Genomic DNA, 21,290 nt, shown 5'->3' on the forward strand with positions numbered 1-21,290 from the left:
TATGCAAAGAAAGACAGCATAGACGTTTTTTCCTCCCTATAAGTGTGTGTGTGGGGGGGGGGGGGGACCGAACGAACTGAATTTAAATGTGGGTGGGACGAATCCCACCCGTCCCACCCTCTATCTGCGCCTGTGATTATGATGCCAATGACAATACTTACCTCAACATGCTTGCGCAGATTAGACGTCGAATTTTTGTATGCCGCAATGGTTGTCTTCTTGGGCACACATAATCTGCATTGCATAATGAAACGGTCACCCATTTTCTCTACGAAGCTGAAGTGATCACGTATGTAGGGCCAGGGGTGCACTTCATTACTGGAAGAAATTGCGTTTTCTGCAGGGTCGTGCACCACAGGTTCCTCGGTCTCCTCCATGTCCGCCATCGTCTGTGTGAGACTCGCGCGCGTGACAACTGTCCTTCCCGTGATTCATTTCCAGAACGCATTTCCCCTTCTCCGTTTTATCCTTTTTAAAAATTATTTATTTATTTTTTTACTCAGTAACGGTTGTGATGTAAAATGTACCGAAGTACACTACTTAAAAGAAAACATACTTAAGTAAAAGTACACTCTTTAAAAATTACTTGAAAAAGTATAAGTACACAAAAAAGCTACTCAAGTACAGTAACGTGAGTAATGTAATTCATTACTTTCCACCTCTGATAAGCGGTCAGTAAACATCAACGAAGAATTGACTCCAAACCTGCAAATACTGACATGAAGTGGTTTTGATGGAGAAACTGGTAAGTAAACCTCCTGTACTCATGCAACCATGTTTGATCCCTCTATCATTCTCTCTCTCTTTGATCAGAGTGAGAAAATCTGATGAGACGGCTCCATCCCTCACAAAAGGAGCTGAAGCGAGACTATAAGGAGAGAGGCACGGAGCACACATTGTAGACAGTGCAAGGAAAAAAAAAAACAAACAAAAAACTTTTAGTGGCATATCTACCATTTTAATACAAGAATAGTCATTATTTTAGTTACATTCAAGGCAAAATATAATTGGTCCTGTATGTCTACAATACATTAAGATGGGTTAAACAGGTAATGACTTAAGTTTGTCGTGTGCAGGGCACGTGCATACACAAAAATATACAACCGTCACAGAGCAAACTAACCTCGGCACCCACACGCTCAAATAATTAGACATACACTTACTTTTACAAATACACAAACACACTGCATTGCTGGTTCGTTACTTCTACATTGACCACAATGTAGAAAATCATATAGGCGAGTGCAAAAAGTTAAAAAAAAAAAAAAAATTAAAACGTGAAATGTGTATCCTGCAACAAGACAACAACTCGACAGAAAACCTGAAAAAGAACCAAAGGCATCAAGTCTACATTTTGCCATGATCCTCACTGTGTACACACCTGATCTAAAGAAGGCAGTGGCAGAGTTTGTAACAAATGTGTCAAGAAGAATGAGCAAAGATTGGCCAATCAAAGCAGCAAAGATAGAATAGAAAGACAGCGGTGGGGTAAATATTACAACCAAGACGATCCAAAAGCCTGTTCGAGGATACGAGAGATTGGAGGTAGTTCTAAAAGGGGTGGGTACAGAGAGTCTTATAAAATATATATATATATATATATTTTTATCATATTTAGAAAGACCTGCAAAGTTCTGCACCGAGATCAAATTCAGTTTTTCACTTCATTCTTGGATTTTTCTTCATTTTCTCTTCAAATTTGCACTCGGCTGTTCAACAGACAACCCTAATGATGACTAACTGCTTTGACTTGAAAATGGAATGAAAGCCAAAAGGAGGAAAAAAAAAAAATCACCAGGTAATTTGGAGTCCATTAATTGTCACATTAATTGTATAAACCACTTTTGGCTTAAATTCTTCTTACAGACGCTGCACTCTTCCAAAATTCAGCAACACCTTCTGCATGAATGAGCCATCTGGACCCAGAAACGCTCCTGCCATTCTGGTGCTCGAAGACAAAATTGCTGCATAATTGAGCTTTGTTCCAGCTTCCGGGTCACCGATTCAGCTTAAACACGGCGTAGTAACTAACAAGTTCGATAAGGTGTCTTTGGGCACACAAAACCATACAATGCAGATACACTAGGACCAAGTGTGAGAAAGGCTCGTGTATACAGCAACACAAAACCACCTGAATATTAAACCTTCTGTAAGTCTACATCGAGGACAGTCCGACTTCATAACAAAATGCCATAGAATACATTTTCACAACACTGGAATTTTCTCTTCGCTGTGTATTTAACAACTCACAACCGCACACCCTGCAATGTCTGAAGATGGAGAAGACTTTATAGACCACGACAAATACACAAAAAGCACACCCGAGCAGCATTCTCATGTCGGCCGTTTTCGGAGTGCTCCAAAAAGAAACAGTGAATGGTAGACACACACACACACACACAACATACCATGTGATTACTGGAGTTTTCTGGTTAACTGCTGGGCCTCCTACGATGACCGTAATCTACAATAACCTAATTAAGACCAGTGAATAGAGAAGTATCAGCGATATCACGTTCATAACCATTTTGTATCACTAGTATTGCTACTCAGAAATGCACTAAAACAGTCTGTATAGGAAAACCGTGAAATGAAGGCGTTAAGAATAACGAACAGGCATGCACAGCAGGCCTATGGAGTGTATATGGAGTCCGCCCCCCTCTGCTTTTTCATCCCCTCCTTGTATACAGGTGCTTGTGTAGCTCTAACAGCCCAACAAGCAGAGAAACCAACACGTACAGAGCTGTGACAGTGTTACCAAATGCAATTCAGGTCTGACTGTGATGCTCTCAGAATGACGGAGGCCAAGCAAAGTACGAAAAACAGAGAAAGATGGGTTTAACAGGTCCAGACACTAAACGTACGATCTTGTTAAACTCGACGGCGACGTCCATGTGTTAACTGTTATTCCGATGTTCAATCGTTGCGACATGTTCGCGCCATCCAAACGCGTCTTCGGTTTGTACCTCTTCTGTTAATGTGACGTCTGTATCGGAATGGCCGGCCTCTGTACGTTTCGCACTTGTTCATTGCTGAAAGGTGACAGAAGGCATGCCGGTAATCTCTGCGTCTGTATGCGAGTTTATCGTGGCAGCCCAATTCCACTTTCAGTCTGCATGGCCACCATCCTTCAGCAGGAAGCCCATGTACCTACCAAACAGACAGACAGAAAAAGCACGGATTTATCTTTAAACAAGTCCTGCATTTGTTAGAATAAACAGACTAAATAAAGCAAAATGGTGTGCTGCACCAAGTACATGTTACAGGTGATTTTTGAAATATTACTCACCACGGAGGATTCAGCAGCAATAAAGGAATCAAACGTTCCACTAGATTACCCAACCCTCACCCGAAATCCTAATTCACCAAAGTAAATCTTGAATCGCCGAGGTAAATCCACCCGATTTAAAAAAAAAAAAAAATCACCTGCAACATGTACGCTGACTGCTGTTAATAAAACACTAGAGCATTAACAAGCCGCTGACAGACAATAAACCAGATTTCTTCACTATTTTCACGATTAATATTTAAAAGCCACAAAATGAACACGTTCATCACATTCCACAGGAAGCTATGAAAACGCACAAGACGTTAGGTAGTTGTACCTGTTCGTGAGGAAATCACAGCTGGGTATCGAGCTGACAGCCTGGTGTATATTCATGCTTGAGATTTCTCTAGGAACTCTGAGGCAAAAAAAAAAAAAGGACAAAAAGAGAAGGAAGCTGGTGAGAAAAAGACCAGAAAAAAAAAAAAAGATTCAAGTCCATTGGGTACATGTTATGAAAAATCACAAAATAAGTGGACTTTTAAAATTCAACGGTCTGCATCGGCGTTTTATTTTTTATAGATTTTTTTTTAGGGTTTTTTTCACCTTTATTGGATAGGACAGTGTAGAGACAGGAAATGAGCTGGAGAGAGACGGGGAGGGATCGGGAAATGACCTTGGGTCGGAATCGAACCCGGGTCCCCGGATTTATGGTATGGCGCCTTAGTTGACTGAGCCACGACGTATTTTGAAAACCCACCAGCCGGCTGATCCGGCACGTTTTAACTGTGCGACAGTAACAACGTAAATCCCAGCGCGACGGACTCGTCCTTCCAACTCTTCTCAGTTGGTTCGAAGTCGTATGGAATAATCTCCATGGCACGTACGCGAGGGAGGCGGATGTATGTGCAGAAGTATACAGTTTAATAAAGTGCAGAATATATATACAGTGAGACGATACATACACAGGCAAACAATCCAAAATAGCAGGCTAGATCAAAAACGAGAATACAGGTGAAAGGGTCGGTCGAGGTGCAAACAGTACATCAAAGGCTAAGTGAGGACAAGAACGAGAAACAGGAAATCAAGACAACGGGTAGAAAGGCTCGGTAATGCGTATCGTAATACTTCACGATGCAAATGCATCAGCATAGTCCATAAATAGGCAAACACACAGTTCCTTAATTGAGCTCAAATTCAGGTGCACGCGCCACAGCGCGCAGGACCGACACTCCGTCACTTATGAAGCTGGCAAATCTCGAAATTAATCTACATTGGAATGATATGGCAATCTGGTTGCTGTGTAAACAGTTTTCAAAATGGTGGCGCGGACACTACACGTTTGAAGTCTTGCGAAGATCGGGCGGATAAGCGACGCCTGCTGTGGACCAAACGAACTACATTCAACACGGCTAAAAACCGCAAAGGCCGATAAGCGTAATATAATATGCCAGTACAGGTCACGATATAAGGTTAATAAAACCAAAAACGTAATTGAATAACACGCTAATTAAGAAATAAAGCAAGTTTAAAAATGACTTCAGTTCCCTTTTAAAATCCAAAAATATTTATTTCCCTACTAATTAGGTAGAGAGATTGTGTTAAAAATATCTAAATAAATGTTTATTTAAACAAATTTCTTTACCGGATTCTAATCACCTAATAGTACGACAGAATTCTTCATTCGGCTTAATTACAAATAGCAGCACACTAACAACTAGTTGACAAAAATCAATAAATTGAATAAGAAAAACAGTTGGCCGATATTATGAAACATGCTGTGGCGTGCACTGCATCACTCATTTAGACTGAAAAGTTATTCGTCAACATTGGAAAAGGGTGGAGAATGTCACAGCAGAGAAAATAGTACTGTGCTAAATTCTTAGGCACATGCAAAAAAAGATGCCTTCTAAAAGAATGAATAATAAACATTTCTACGTTAAAAATACTACAGAGAGAAACAAACAGTAGTGAACAGAGTAAACTAAAAGTCAATATTCAAGTAGTCTCAGGTACAATTTGTGTAGTTTTATAAGGAAATTACCTGCCAAGTTTTACCGAGTATCTTTACTGAGAGACTGCCATGGTTCATTGAGAGACCGACACACTTGTTTCTTTTTTGGCATGCAAACCTTAACATAACTTAAAACAATTTGGTTAATCATCATTCATTTGTGGCCAAGGTGAGAAATGGTGGAAAAACTAAATTGCTCTCCTTGTACTGTACTGTCAGCATGGTGCAAGGAGAACAATTTGGACTTGAACGTCTCCAAGACAAAGGAACTGGTGGTAGACTTCAAGAGGGAGAAGCAGAGGATCCATTCCACACCACTCAGAATCTACAGGACCCCAGCAGAGTAGGGTGAGCAGCTACAGTGGTGCTTGAAAGTTTGTGAACCCTTTAGAATTTTCTATATTTCTGCATAAATATGACCCAAAACACCATCAGATTTTCACACAAGTCCTAAAAGTAGATAAAGAGAACCCAGTTAAACAAATGAGACAAAAATATTATACTCGGTCATTTATTTATTGAGGAAAATGATCCAATGTTACATATCTGTGAGTGGCAAAAGTATGTGAACCTTTGCTTACAGTATCTGGTGTGACCCCCTTGTGCAGCAATAACTGCAACTAAACGTTTCCGGTAACTGTCGATCAGTCCTGCACACCGGCTTGGAGGAATTTTAGCCCATTCCTCCGTACAGAACAGCTTCAGCTCTGGGATGTTGGTGGGTTTCCTCACATGAACTGCTCGCTTCAGGTCCTTCCACAACATTTCCATTGGATTAAGGTCAAGACTTTGACTTGGCCATTCCACAACATTAACTTTATTCTTCTTTAACCATTCTTTGGTAGAACGACTGGTGTGCTTAGGGTCGTTATCTTGCTGCATGACCCACCTTCTCTTGAGATTCAGTTCATGGACAGATGTCCTGACATTTTCCTTTAGAATTCGCTGGTATAATTCAGAATTCATTGTTCCATCAATGATGGCAAGCCATCCTGGCCCAGATGCAGCAAAACAGGCCCAAACCATGATACTACCACCACCATGTTTCACAGATGGGATAAGGTTCTTATGGTGGAATGCAGCATTTTCCTTTTTCCAAACATAACGCTTCTCATTTAAACCAAAAAAGTTCTATTTTGGTCTCATCCGTCCACAAAGCATTTTTCCACTAGCCTTCTGGTTTGTTCACGTGATCTTTAGCAAACTGCAGATGAGCAGCAACATTCTTTTTGGAGAGCAGTGGCTTTCTCCTTGCAACCCTGCCATGCACACCATTGTTGCTCAGTGTTCTCCTGATGGTAGACTCATGAACATTAGCCAATGTGAGAGAGGCCTTCAGTTGCTTAGAAGTTACCCTGGGGTCCTTTGTGACCTCGCCAACTATTACACCCCTCGCTCTTGGAGTGATCTTTGTTGGTCGACCACTCCTGGGGAGGGTAACAGTGGTCTTGAATTTCCTCCATTTGTACACAATCTGACTGTGGATTGGTGGAGTCCAAACTCTTGAGAGACGGTTTTGTAACCTTTTCCAGTCTGATGAGCATCAACAACGCTTTTTCTGAGGTCCTCAGAAATCTCCTTTGTTCGTGCCATGATACACTTCCACAAACATGTGTTGTGAAGCTCATATTTTGATAGATTCCTGTTCTTTAAATAAAACAGGGTGCCCACTCACACCTGATTGTCAGCCCATTGATTGAAAAACACCTGACTCTAATTTGACCTTCAAATTAACTGATAATCCTTCAGGTTCACATACTTTTGCCACTCACAGATATGTAATATTGGATCATTTTCCTCAATAAATAAATGACCAAGTATGATATTTGTGTCCCATTTGTTTAACTGGGTTCCTCTTTATCTACTTTTAGGACTTGTGTGAAAATCTGATGTTTTAGGTCATATTTATCGTCGCTGTCAGGTCAAAACCTGCTATGTGACATTTTTCCTTTTTTACAGGAGACGTAAAAACTGAATAAAACTCTGAAATAAGCTGAGAAGCCAGTAAAAGTTGTTCTATTATTAGCTTGGTCAGTTAAATATCCATCAAAATAGCTAATTGCAGCATTATATTAGCGTGAATTGCAAAAAAAAAAATCATCCTTGAGAATTGACCTAAATTGTCACATAGCAGGTTTTGAACTGACAGCGACGTTATGCAGAAATATACAACCCCAATTCCAAAAAAGTTGGGATGCTGTGTAAAACATAAATACAAAACAGAATGCGATAATTTGTAAATCTTGAAAACCCTATATTTCATTGACAGTAGTACAAAGACAACATATCAAATGTTGAAAATGATAAATTTTACTGTTTTGTGAAAAATATATGCTCATTTTGAATTTGATATCAGCAACGCATTTTAAAAAAGTTGGGACAGGGTCATGTTTACCACTGTCTTGCATCACCTCTACTTTTAACACTCTGTAAACGTTTGGGAACTGAGGAGACCAACTACTGTAGTTTTGAAAGAGAAATGTTGTCCCATTCTTGCCTGATATACAATTTCAGTTGCTCAACAGTTCGGGGTCTCCTTTGTCATATTTTGCGCTTCATAATGCGCCAAATGTTTTAAATGGGAGACAGATCTGGACTGCAGGCAGGCCAGTTTAGCATCTGGACTCTTTTACTATAGAGCCATGCAGTTTTAATATGTGCAGAAAGTGATTTGGCATTGCCTTGCTGAAAGAAGAAAGGCCTTCCCTGAAAAAGATCTTGTCTGGATGGCAGCATATTGTTCTGAAACGTGTATACATCATTCAGCATTAATGATGCCTCCCAGATGTACAAGCTACCCATGTCATGTGCACTAATGCACCCTCATACCATCACAGATGCTGGCTTTTGAACTGTGCACCTATAACAAGCTGGATGGTCCCTCTCCTCTTTAGCCTGGAGGACGTGGGGTCCATGATTTCTCAAAAGAATTTCTATTTTTGATTCGTCAGACCTCGGGACAGTTTTCCACTTCGCCTCAGTCCATCATAAAAGAGCTCAGGCCCAGAGAAGGTGGTGGTATTTCTGGATATTGTTTATATCTAGTTTTAACTTGCATTTGTGGATGCAATAATGAACTGTTTTTTCCAGAAGGTGGTTTTCTGAAGTGTTCCTGAGCCATACAGTGATTTCCACTACAGACACATATCTGCTTTTAATGCAGTGTCTCCTGAGGGCCTGAAGATCACAGGCATCCACTGTCAGTTTTCAGCCTTGTCTCTTGCATACAGAGATTTCTCCAGATTCTCTGAATCTTTTAATGATATTATGTACCATAGATGATGTGAGCCCCAAATTCTTTGCAATTTTACATTGAGGAATGTTATTCTTAAATTGTTGCATTGTTTGCCCACGCAGTCTTTCACAGAGCGGTGAACCCCTCCCCATCTTTACTTCTGAGATACTTCACCTCTCTGGGATGCTCTTTTTATACACAGTCATGTTACTGACCTGTTGCCAATTAACCAATTAATTATTATTATTATTATTATTATTTTTAGCATTACACAACTTTTACAGTCTTTTGTTGCCCCGTCCCAACTTTTCTGAAACGTGCTGCTGACATCAAATTCAAAATGAACATATATTTTTCAAAAAACAATAACATTTCTTAGTTTCAACATTTGATATGTCGTCTTTGTACTATTTTCAATGAAATATAGGGTTTCCATGATTTGCATATCTTCACATTCTGTTTTTATTTATGGTTTACACGGTGTCCCAACATTTTTGGAATTGGGGCTGTAGAAAATTCTAAAAGGGTTCACAAACTTTCAAGCACCACTGTACAGGTACCTTGGAGTTCACATCTCTGGGGACCTGACTTGGACTACGCATATCTCCCACCTGGTGAAGGCAGCTAGGCAGGGCTTGCATCAGCTCAGACAGCCGAGGAAATTCAAGCTCTTCACAACGCTGCAGAAAACCTTTTACACCGCTGCAACAGAGTCTGTGCTCTTTGGAAGCATTACTGCCTGGTATGACAACTGCAGCTCTCAGGACAGGAAAGTGCGTCACAGAGTGATCCAGTGCGCTAAACGCATCACCATGACACCACCAACCTGCCTCCAGAACATCCACACCAGGCGGTGCAGATCCAGAGCAAACCGCAGCTTAATGGACATTCACCACCCTAAACAAACTGTTCCAGTAGCTGCCCTCTGGTAAGCATCTCTGCTCCATCATGGACAAGATGGAGAGATTGGGGAGTTTCTTTCCCCAGGCCGTATGTACTATAGACACTCAACCTACATAACACACTTCCTGCACTCTTGTTCTGCCTATTCATCACCCTGCACATCCTATATTTATTGCAAATTATATTATTTTACCTTCAGTATTAGTAGCTTTACACCGTTATTTGGTTGTTAGTTTTTTTTTTCCTGCTATGTATAATATTTGGTGTCACTTCTTTCATCTCCATACTGATTTATAAATTTCTCATCTCATTATCTCTAGCCGCTTTATCCTGTTCTACAGGGTCGCAGGCAAGCTGGAGCCTATCCCAGCTGACTACGGGCGAAAGGCGGGGTACACCCTGGACAAGTCGCCAGGTCATCACAGGGCTGACACAGAGACACAGACAACCATTCACACTCACATTCACACCTACGGTCAATTTAGAGCCACCAATTAACCTAACCTGCATGTCTTTGGATTGTGGGGGAAACCGGAGCACCCGGAGGACACCCATGCGGACACGGGGAGAACATGCAAACTCCGCACAGAAAGCCCTCGCCGGCCACGGGGCTCGAACCCGGACCTTCTTGCTGTGAGGCGACAGCGCTAACCACTACACCACCGTGCCGCCCCACAAATAAAATCTTGAAATCACTATGTCTTGGGTGAACCATGCTTATTAACCAGAGCGTATTATGTCATCCTACTTCATCGAGTTTTCTAGCTGTATCACAAATTTATGGTCATATTGATCAACCTTTATCATTAAAACATCATCTCGTCATTTTGGCTAAAAAGTTGGTAGTCTGTGTTACAACTCGTGGTCTTGAATGAATAAATGAATGAATGTCTCCTCACTTCAAATAAATAAGGAAAAAATTCGCGCCATGAAGTCAAACCTGCTTACATTTTTTTAAAAACATGTTTTTTGCGTAGCTTATGTATTAACACGTATGCAGATAATCATGTATTTATGTGCATTATGCAGTGCTGGGCAGGAGCATCATCAAAAGTAGTGAAGCTACGGTATTTGAATCAATTATTTTCAAAGTAAGTTTTGTTTAAATCAGTTCATTGTCTTATATATATATATATATATATATATATATATATATATATATATGTGTAAAAACGATTCAAATGCAACAAAATGCATTTATAATAACCTGTAAGCAAGCTGAAATGAAGTCGTTGACTGAATCATGAGGTGGCTACAATTTATGATCAATGATCTGTGATGAGATGAAATGAATTTCCAGAAGCAGTGTGGTAATGATTTAAGAGGTATAAAACGGTGATGAATGGGACTTTGCAGTCTGGCTGTGTGAGAGAGAGATGATCCGTGCATGCGTGAGAGTGGGAGCAATTCCGGTAGAGATATAGATCTGTGCGAATGTGTTTTGTGAGAACGCTACCCTCCTGAGATTGCGATCAGACAGAAAATATTGACTAAGTACTCAGCCCCATCCTTACACCCGGTTCCTGAATAACAAAGCAGCTCTCGGTTCGCTCCAGTGTAGGTCACTGGATGATTTCTCTGGAAAACCATCTCTGTATTTCTTTGCAAATTCCAATCTGGCCTTCTGATTTTTACTGCCGATGAGTGGGTTTGCATCTTGTTGTATGGCTTCGATACTCCTGGTCCCAAAGTCTTCTTCAAAACAGTGGACTGTCGTATCTTCACCCCTGCCCTGTGGAGGAGGTGGTGGTCGTTTGAGTTTTATTTCACACCTCTCCTCATCAAATATTGACCTGTTTGATACGAACAATCGGTGATGCTTTTCTTTTTTTTAGGACATTCCAAAGTGTTGTACTGGCTATGCCCAAAGTCCTTCCCGCACCATTCATGGCGCGTTTGGCGGTGCCGATCTCCGTTTCGTAGCCCTCGGCCTCTCGCCTATATTACATAGCTAGTGGTCCTCTGGTTACCACGAGAGTTTGACTCCCTACTCGCATCTGTATTGCAGCGTGCCTTGCCAGATGGCAGTAGGCACCATTTTTATGATGGTCTTTGGTATGACCCGACCGTGAGTAGAACTCGCGATCTCTCGATCGAGAGGCGGACACGCTAACCACTAGGCCAGGGGTGGCCAACCAGTCGGAGCCCAAGAGCCACAATTCTTACTGTGTTACGGCAAAGAGCCACATTGGCACATGAACATGGGCACACAAATATTACCCTTCCTTCTGCGCGTGCGGACACACACACACAGCCACACTGATGTCACACTCCAACTTAACCAATGCCCCACACCAACATGATGATACATTTACTGCAGTACCAAGACCACAGGCCAGTCATTTTCAACAGTGGCGACTGGTGAAGAAAATTGTAGGTGGGGCACAAAGGCAGACATTGTTTACATGTGGGGATTCCCCCCATTGGGGGGGTTCCGGGGGGCCTCCCCCGAAAAATTTTGGATTTCTTAGATGCAATTTCCTGTATTCTAGTGCATTTTGGAGTTACCTGTTTAACATCGAAAATGCAAAAGCCATTTTGATTCAGCGTGAATTCTCAATTGCATGACCTGCACAAGACCTGCATTCAAATAAATAAGTATTCAAATAAATACAGTCAGTCGGAAAATGGAAATTACAAAGTGCTAATTTAATTTCCTCAAACAGTACAAGCTCCATAGGCACTGGGAACAGTGATCAGTGCAAGTGCAAATATAGATAAAATATAATACAATGCTCAAATTTTTGAAAGAAGAACACACACGCACACACACAAATTGATAACTGGAAAACAAATGAACAAATACATAATGTATATACACTACATGCCAAAAGTTTGGACACACCTTCTCATTCAATGTGTTCTGTGTTCTCATGACTATTTACACTTACAGTATACTCTACTCTCACTCAAGGCATCAAAACTGAATGAGCACTCACCCACTACTCAGGCTTGCGCGCCCAAACGCACCTGCGCATTTGTCATGATGTGAAAATACCGTAATGAAACCAAGCGAAGCACCTTTGATAAAATAACCGTAATTAACTGCAGTGAAGCGAAAACGCACATAAAACCACAAACGAACACCAACTTGGACGTGAAGGTGAGAGCCGCATGACACCAGGCAAAGAGCCGCATGCGGCTCGCGAGCCGCGGGTTGGCCACCTATGCACTAGGCCGACTTGGCTCTGCCCAATGCTTGGGAAAATTGATCCAAGCCATTGCACCTTTTCCTCTTTTCTCAGCTTTTCAAAATGCCTTGCTTTTTCTCCGATAGACAGCTCTCTGGTCTTCGTGTTGGTTTATCCTTTTCAACAACAAATTCAGTCTTCACAGGCAAAACCAAGGGCACAAAGCAAGAGCAGACATTCGGAGCTGTTAACTGTTTAATTAAACAGGGTGCATCTGGGCAACAAGCAGCACATACGGGTAGGGCAGCACAGTGGTGTAGTGGTTAGCACGGTCGCCTCACAGCAAGAAGGTTCCGGGTTCGAACCCAGTGGCCTGTGAGGGCCTTTCTGTGTGGAGTTTGCATGTTCTCCCCGTGTCTGCGTTGGTTTCCTCTGGGTGCTCCGATTTCCCCCACAGTCCAAAGACACGCAGTTAGGTTGACGTGAGGCGGCCTTGGGCTGAGGTGCCCTTGAGCGAGGTACCTGACCCCTGACTGCTCCAGCATGGCTGCCCACTGCTCTGGGTGTGTACGTGTGTTCACTGCTTCAGATGGGTTAAATGCAGAGGATGAATTTCACTGTGCTTGAAGTGTGCATGTGACGAATAAAGGTTTCTTCTTCTTCTTTTCTTCTTCTTATATTTTTGATCACTTGCGTAGGTTCAAAACAGCCAGGTTACATATTTAAGACATCTACATGTAAACATCAGGTATTCTGCTCCCTCATCTCATTCATCTTTTGACCTCAAACCCAAATGTCTTCGGTGTACAGTAACAAAAGAACTGGCCTTGCTAATCCAATGCTTTCAGAGGGGACTGTACATGTGCTTTATGAATATCCCAATCCAGATGTAGTCTCCCTTTGCTGTTATAACAACCTCCAGTCTTCCTGGTTGTGGGGATTTGCCCATTCGACTACAAGAGTATTAGCAAGGTCAGGTACCGATGTTGAGTGAGCAAGCCTGGGGCGTAGCCAGCATTCCGATTCATATTAAAGGCATTCAGTGGGGTCGAGGTCAGGGCTCTGGATAGGCGACTCGAGTTCTTCCACTCCAATATTGACAAACCATGAATTCATGTTGATCACTTTGTGCTCAGGGGCACCGTCATCTTGGAACATGTTTGGGGCCCCTTAGTGCCAGTAAAAGGAACTCTGAATGCGACAGCATACAAAGACATCCTATACAACTGTGTGCTTTCAACTTTGTAGCAACAGTTTTGGGAAGCATGTGTTCACTGTTGACCATCCACTGAAATTTTTATGAACCTCAACAGTTCAAGAGCTTGTGCCATGTTCATGGACCATTAGACACAGGAATAAAACAGTTTGGAAAGTTGCGTAAGAAACTCATGATGGACTGATGCATAAACAATTTTACTTTTCTCGCAGCCCAGTTTCCATCAAATCCTGCGCTCTGATTGGCTGGCGAGCAGGTCCGTATCCTACAGTACGGACCCCAGTTATGGATCTCTGGTGACTCGCTCGTTCACAACAACAAACATGGTGGCAATTTTTGCCAACATTTATAAGATTTATTTATAAGATTTTTATCAAAAATCTTATAAATTTTTGCCAGCATTTCTCAGCATAATAGCATTAATTTTACAGCATGGATAGCGATAACGACAGTCTTCACAGCGAAAGTGAGTTTTACTACCCTGAGGAAGAAGAAATAAAAGAAAACATTTCAGGAGAAAGCTAAAACCTCTAACTGTTGCAAACACCGAGCAAAAACATGGCTGAATCCTGAATGAATCAATTTTGTATAAATAGGGGACTACATAGGCGGCAAAATGTAGGGGTTTTTTTTCCTGCCATGGAAGTGCACTTGTATACCGAGGAGGAAGCCATTTGCATTACAGCCGTGAATGAGGATTCAAAATGGCGGCATGGCTCGGTTTGCCCTTTCGGGCACTCTCGTTTTCTGTTAGAATTTGGTAAAGAGAAAATTAAATATTATTTACCAGCTTAAGGTCGGTCCGTTTTGTGAAATACCGTGACCTCTGCCTTGAATACTGATCTCGGCCCAGAGGGTCTCGGTCAGTACTTTCAAGACCTCGGTCATGGTATTTCATAATACGGACCTCCCAGCTGGTAAATAACACACACACACACACACACACACACACACACACACACACACACACACACACACACACACAAGTGCATCTCAAAAAATTAGAATACCATGAAAAAGTTCCTTTTTTTTCATAATGTAATTCAAAAAGGTAAACTTTCATATATTCTATATTCATTACATGTAAAGTGAAATATTTAAAGCCTTTTTTGTTTTCATTTTGATGATTATGGCTTATAGCTCATGAAAATCAGAAATCCAGTATCTCAAATTATTAGAATATTCCCTAAGATCAATCAAAAAAAAGGATTTACAATACAGAAATGTCCAACTTCTGAAAAGTATATTCATTTATACACTCAATACTTGGTTGGGGCTCCTTTACCATGAATTACTGTATCAGTGCGGTGTGGCATGGAGGTGATCAGTCTGTGGCACTGCTGAGGTGTTATTGAAGCCCAGGTTACTTTGATAGTGGCCTTCAGCGTATCTGTATTTTTGGGTCGGGTGTTTCTCATCTTCCTCTTAACAATACCCCATAGATTCTCTATGGGGTTCAGGTCAGGCAAGTTGGCTGGCCAATCAAACACAGTCATATCATGGTCAGCAAACCATTTGGTAGTAGTTTTGGCACTGTGGGTAGGTGCTAAGTCCTGCTGGAAAAGGAAATCAGCATGTCCAAAAAGTTCATCAGCAGATGGAAGCATGAAGTGCTCTAAAATCTCCTGGTAGGTGGCTGTGTTGACTTTGGACTTGATAAAATACAGTGGACCAACATCAGCAGATGACATGGCACCCCAAATCATCACAGACTGTGGAAACTTCACACTGGGCTTCAAACACCTTGGATTCTGTGCCTCTCCACTCTTCCTCCAGACTCTAGAACCGTGATTTCCAAACTAAATGCAAATTGTACTTTCATCTGAAAAGAGGACTTTGGACCACTGAGCAACAGTCCATTTCTTTCTCTCCTTAGCCCAGATAAGACACTTCTGACATTGTCTCTGGCTCAGGAGTAGCTTAATATTAGGAATGCGAAAGTTGTATCCCCTTTCTTGAAGATGTCTGTTCGTGATGGGTCTTGATACACTGACACCAGCCTCAGTCCACTCCTTGTGAAGCTCTCCCAAGTTCTTGAATCAACTTTTCTTGACAATCCTCTCAAGACTGTGGCCATCCCTGTTGCTTGTGCACCTTTTCCAGCCACCCTTTTCAGCAATGACCTTTTGTGGCTTACCCTCCTTGTGGAGGGCATCAGTGATCATCTTCTGGACAACAGTCAAGTCAGCAGTCTTCCCCATGATTGTGGTTGTGTGTACTGAACTAGACCGAGAGATACACTGTGTTCATACTGTTTTACTCAAACTCGAAATGAAATATTCTAATATTTTGAGATGGGTTTTTTTTTAATGTTTTTGTACTGTATGCCATACTGATTAAAATTAAAATAGAAAAATGCTTGAAACATTTTAGTTTATGTGTAATGAGTCTATAATATATAACATTTTCACTTTCTTAAATAACTGATGGAAAATATTGAACTTTTTCACAATATTCTAATTTTTTGAGATACACTATATATACACACAAAAAAAAAATTATATATATATATATATATATATACACATATATATATATACACATATTATATATATATGCACATGCTGACTGACATATACACAAGAGGCTTGCAAGGGTGCACGTACCTGTTTTGAGGTGACTTCCCATAGGCGTTTGCTAGTGATTCTCTCAGTATCTCGCTGGCAAACTGTTGTGTAGCCTAGAAACAAACAAATGGTTTTATACAAATGCCATACAGCACAGGCTGCCTCAGTGAAGGTCAAATACTGTTCATTATTCAGCAGCTTCTCCAGATTTAGAGTTTTTCCTCCAGAGAGAATTTGCAAACTGTGTACCTCGTCTGGGGTTCCCCCCCCAGACAGATTCTTGTCAGTTGTCTGCAGCAGCATCGCTATGACGTGTATATCATAACGTGCAAATACAGCACAGTAAATTCAGGAAGACAAGCATGAAAGCAAGTCAGGGTCAAAGCTCATGTGGCGACACTACAACTGCACCAGACACTACGTGCACCATCAACTTCACGTCTGCCAGTGCTGTCTGTGCTGAATATATTCAGAACTTTGCTCATAAATAAAAACATAATTCGCAGGAATTTGCCAAATAACTAACTTTGGCCAGCCACAGTGTAAGCACGTCTGTGTTATTACTATAACAAACATAGCGAGCTAAAGTCAAAACAAACAAATATTTTAAAATCACATTTTTTAATCCAGACACAATGAAAAAAAATTTCCAAGACTTAAAAATACACTAAGTAACTTTAAAAACGCACATTGATAAAACTTGCTGAATTCGTGCTGAGTTTATCTCGAGAAGAAAAGAAATATATCACAATGGAAAAATAACTTCGTTCCGCCCAAATAAGTTCCAAATCTGTGCTCAAATCAGAATTTAAGGGAGTTGTACTCAATAACGTACAATATGACTCGGGTAGTCAATGACATGGACAGGCTTTAATTTTCAAACAAATTTTGCATACACTGTACACACACAATCTTGCCTATAAATACCCGGGGGAAATGATGGGAAAATTGTCATTATTGAAGATGCCACGCCTAAGCCAAAATCAACGTGAACAGGCCATCGGGATGTTGCGTGCCGGAAGTACACAGACAGAGGTCGCCCGGCACTTCGGTGTTCATCATTCGACCATTTCCCGTTTGAGTCAGCGTTACAGACAGACAGGGAGCACCAGGGATCGTCCACGCCCTGGCCAGCCTCGAGTCACGACGCCAGTTCAGGATCAGCACATCAGGCTAGCTCACCTCCGTGACAGATTCCTGACACCCTCAGTCACTGCTGCTGAGACCACTGGACGACACAGACCCAGAATCTCCAGCATGACGGTCCGAACATGGACCAACTGTCACTTTGAATTTTTTTATTGTGAATTAATTCTTGAGTTTGACAATAAATGTCCTTTATCGATGTTTCAAGATGTATGTGCATTACATACAATATCATAAATTTCAAATATATGCATGGATCTAAAGTGATGTGTTGAATTCCATTGTGCGTTTTTAAAGTTACTTAGTATATTATTTAAATGAATTACATACCACACAAACATGTACATCATCTTCTGGCTGCTCCCGATTAGGGGTCGCCACAGCGGATCTTTCGTCTCCATTGCTCCCTGTCTTCCGCATCCTTCTCTACCACACCTGCCACTTTCATGTCCTCTCTCACCACATCTCCTCGTTTTCGTGTTCCTGGCAGCTCCATCTTCAACATTCTCCTTCCCACATGCTCTGCATCTCTTCTCAGGATGTGCCCATACCATCTCAGTCTCATCTCTCTTAGCTTAATTCCCAAGCTCTCCACATGTGCTGTCCCTCTGATGTGCTCGTTCCTTATCCTGTCCAACCTCCCATCGCAAACCTTAATGTCCTCAACTCCGCCACCTCCAACTTCGCCTCCTGTTAAGGGTACGGTCTCCAATCCATACATCACAGCTGGTCTCACTACTGTCTTACACATCTTACCGTTCACTTTCGCTGGGACTTTCCGATCACAAATGACTCCCGAAATCCTTCTCCAGCTGCTCCACCCTGCCTGCGCTCTCTTTCTCACCTCACTATCGCAGCCCCCATTTTCCTGCACAGTTGACCCCAGGTACTTGAATTCACCAACTTTCTTTACGTCTGCTCCTTGCATCTTCACTACACTCTCATCCCCATTCTCATTGATGCACATGTATTCTGTTTTGCACATAAACATGTACGTATCTGATTAAATAATTCTGTATTTATACGTCAACAAAATCTTAAATTCCATTAGATCAAATTCCCAAACTTTCACAGTACGGACATGCCTTGTAGAAAGCGAGAGGTTTAAAATTAGTGACTGAGAACGAAGGCAAGGGAAATATAATCGACTGACTAACTCAGCATTACACAACAGAAGATAAAAATAAAGGCGCAGCTAAGGCAGAGAAGTACAACTGCCCCCAAAAACATGTACCTTTAGAATCATGGCTTCCACTACTGGAGCAAAGACATTCTTCTCCACTTCAACTGGCTGGAAACTCACACCAATCTGAGAAAGAGAGGTGATGTGGGAAAGAGAGAGAGAGGCCTAAATCATTAGCAGGGTTAAAGTACGTCTCCTGCAGACAGCACTAGTAACAACAGAACAGACTGATCTAGCGATTGTCTGAATGATCGTCACCTGCTCTGCTGTGTCTCTGATAAACTGGGAGGATGGACATAACCCCAGGAAGTATTTGGGCTCCTCCTCTGCCTCCTCCTGTTCCTGCTTGACCTTGACCCTGCTGCTGCAGACCTCTTTGACAGCAATGATGTCGACAGGCTCGGTGTCGTCCTCTTCCGGCTCGGTCTTCAGAATCCTCTGCAACTGCTCTAGACGCTGACACAGTTCCTCGCCATCCGTCAGAGTAGATGGACACTCTATATACACACACACACATTTTACAAACTGAAACTGATATGTTCCAGTGTAGCACAGATTAATGTTACGTTTACACTCTGCAATATCTTTCACAGGAGCTCTTTCCTTTGTCAAAGTTGAAACTATACACTTTTAATAAACACAAAGCATTTGGTACACGAGCTATTATTCTGTAATTGGGATTATTTCATTTCAATGCACAGTTATAATGTCTACGTAGGGTATTCAAATTATCATCAAGACAGTGTTTTCAGCCCCTAATGTCGTAACCACAGCCTGTAATTAATTTTCAAGCCAGCGTAAACCGAACTGACCAGCCAGTTCGTAAATAATTAGACAGTAGGTAATCTAATATTCATATTTTATAGGCATATTTATAATATTTTCAGAAGAACGATTAAAAACGGAGGGTTTAGAAAACCTTCGAGTGTATACACACACACAGAGACAGATGTGGTGAAAATAAAGATTCAGTTGTAATAGGGGAAATGTTTTCGGAGGATCAGCGTCATCTTTATAAAGCCCTACTGATTAATCTCGGTCCCAGCGAAAGCGGATTTACGGACTACACAGCGTTCACGAAACCTGGCCTCTGCAATTAGTTAATGAACAAAAGTCAGGATAAAACGCTCTCCATTTAGCAGAACGGCAACTACATTGCAATCCAGCATTCCTCACTGCAAACTAACAAACTTCCATTAAATAAATAAATAAATAAATAAATGTGGCAGCGGGGGCGTGGTCAAGCGTCGGTCTGTGACCGGAGGGCGGAGTCAGGGAAGGTAAGTGGCAGAATCACTGCACCTGAGGTTAATTAATGTGTTTGCGTGTCTTCCCCAATGACTGCGCCCTATTTAAGGAGAGAGAGCGAGAGCAGAGGGAGCTCTCTCCCCAACCAGACGACTGGAGTGTGTGCATGCGTGTGTGGCTGAGACAGTGAAATTGACACTGAAAAGTGAAAATAAAAGAGTTTTGTGAACTCAGTTCTGGCCTGCCGTCCCTCTGTGCTCCACCCACCCATACGAACTGCTACAGTGGTGCCGAAACCCGGGAATTGGAGCGCAGAAGCAGAACAGCCCCATGGAGTCCTCCCCTTTCGCCGACCTGGTCCACGCCCTCGCCACGGCCCAGCAAAGCCAGCACCAAGCGCTAGTCGCCCTCTGGAAGGAGCAGAAACAGTGGTTCGAGGCCCTGGTGTTGGCTCAGCAGGAAGTGCGACAGGCGTTCCGGCACCTCCTCGTGTCGGCGGGGTCCACCAACTCTACTGCCGCGGGCCCGTCCCCCCTCACCCTAACAAAGATGGGCCCGCAGGACGACCCCGAGGCCTTCCTCACGCTCTTTAAGCAGGTAGCAGAGACCTCGGGGTGGCCGGTGGGGCGGCGCGCCTCCTCCCCCTGCTAACGGGAGAGGCGCAGCTGGCCGCGCTACAGCTCCCCACCGACCGCCGGCTAGCCTACGCGGACCTTCACCAGGCCATCCTCCAGCGTGTGCGGCGCACCCCCGAGCAACAACGGCAGCGCTTCCGTGCTTTGCGCTTGGAGGAAGTCGGCCGGCCGTTCGCGTTTGGCCAGCAACTCCGGGATGCCTGTGGGCGGTGGTTGAGGGCCGACAACCGTGACGCCGAGGGAATCATCGACCAGGTGGTACTGGAGCAGTTCATCGTGTGCTTACCACCTGGAACTGCAGAGTGGGTCCAGTGCCACCGCCCGGCATCGCTGGATCAGGCAATCGAGCTGGCGGAGGACCATTTGGTGGCTGTCCCGACGGCAGGACAGCAGACAACCTCTTCTCTCCTCTCTCTCTCCCCCTCTCCTCCTGTGTCTCATCCTTGCCCTGTTCCCCCACCGCGGAGGCGGGGGCCGGCGCCACCCCAGCCGGCCCGCCGCATCCGCGGTGCCCTCCCGTTTCTCCCTTCTGTGTCTGTCTCTCCCCCCCCTCAGCTGAGTGAGCCCCAGAGCACCAGTACGGAGAGGAAGCCCGGGCCAGTTTGCTGGCGCTGCGGGGAGCCGGGCCACCTCCAACAGCAGTGCTTGGCAATGGAGGTGGGCGCGGTGGTTCGGATCCCCGACGCGCCAGGAGCCGCCCTCGATCGGGCCGGAGCGTATCGCATACCGGTGAGTGTCCAAGGGGAT

The 21,290-nt window shown here is 43.0% G+C and overlaps 1 protein-coding gene across 6 annotated transcripts in view; it reads right to left on the reverse strand.

Annotated features, from left to right (window-relative positions):
* Positions 1-936: 936 nt before the first annotated feature.
* Positions 937-21,290, reverse strand: part of yeats2 (YEATS domain containing 2) — a 217,076-nt gene continuing 196,722 nt past the window's right edge. For all 6 annotated transcript variants that reach the window (XM_060906054.1, XM_060906053.1, XM_060906055.1 and 3 more), the window contains 5 exons: positions 18,919-19,157; positions 18,712-18,786; positions 16,371-16,444; positions 3,606-3,683; positions 937-3,150 (listed from right to left, as the gene is read on the reverse strand). In XM_060906054.1, the coding sequence (XP_060762037.1) occupies positions 3,108-3,150; positions 3,606-3,683; positions 16,371-16,444; positions 18,712-18,786; positions 18,919-19,157 (509 nt within the window). In that variant the 3' untranslated portion in view covers positions 937-3,107. The remainder of the gene's footprint in view (positions 3,151-3,605; positions 3,684-16,370; positions 16,445-18,711; positions 18,787-18,918; positions 19,158-21,290) is intronic.

Source organism: Neoarius graeffei, chromosome 23 (assembly GCF_027579695.1).
Source record: "Neoarius graeffei isolate fNeoGra1 chromosome 23, fNeoGra1.pri, whole genome shotgun sequence".
NCBI classification, from domain to species: Eukaryota; Metazoa; Chordata; class Actinopteri; order Siluriformes; family Ariidae; genus Neoarius; species Neoarius graeffei.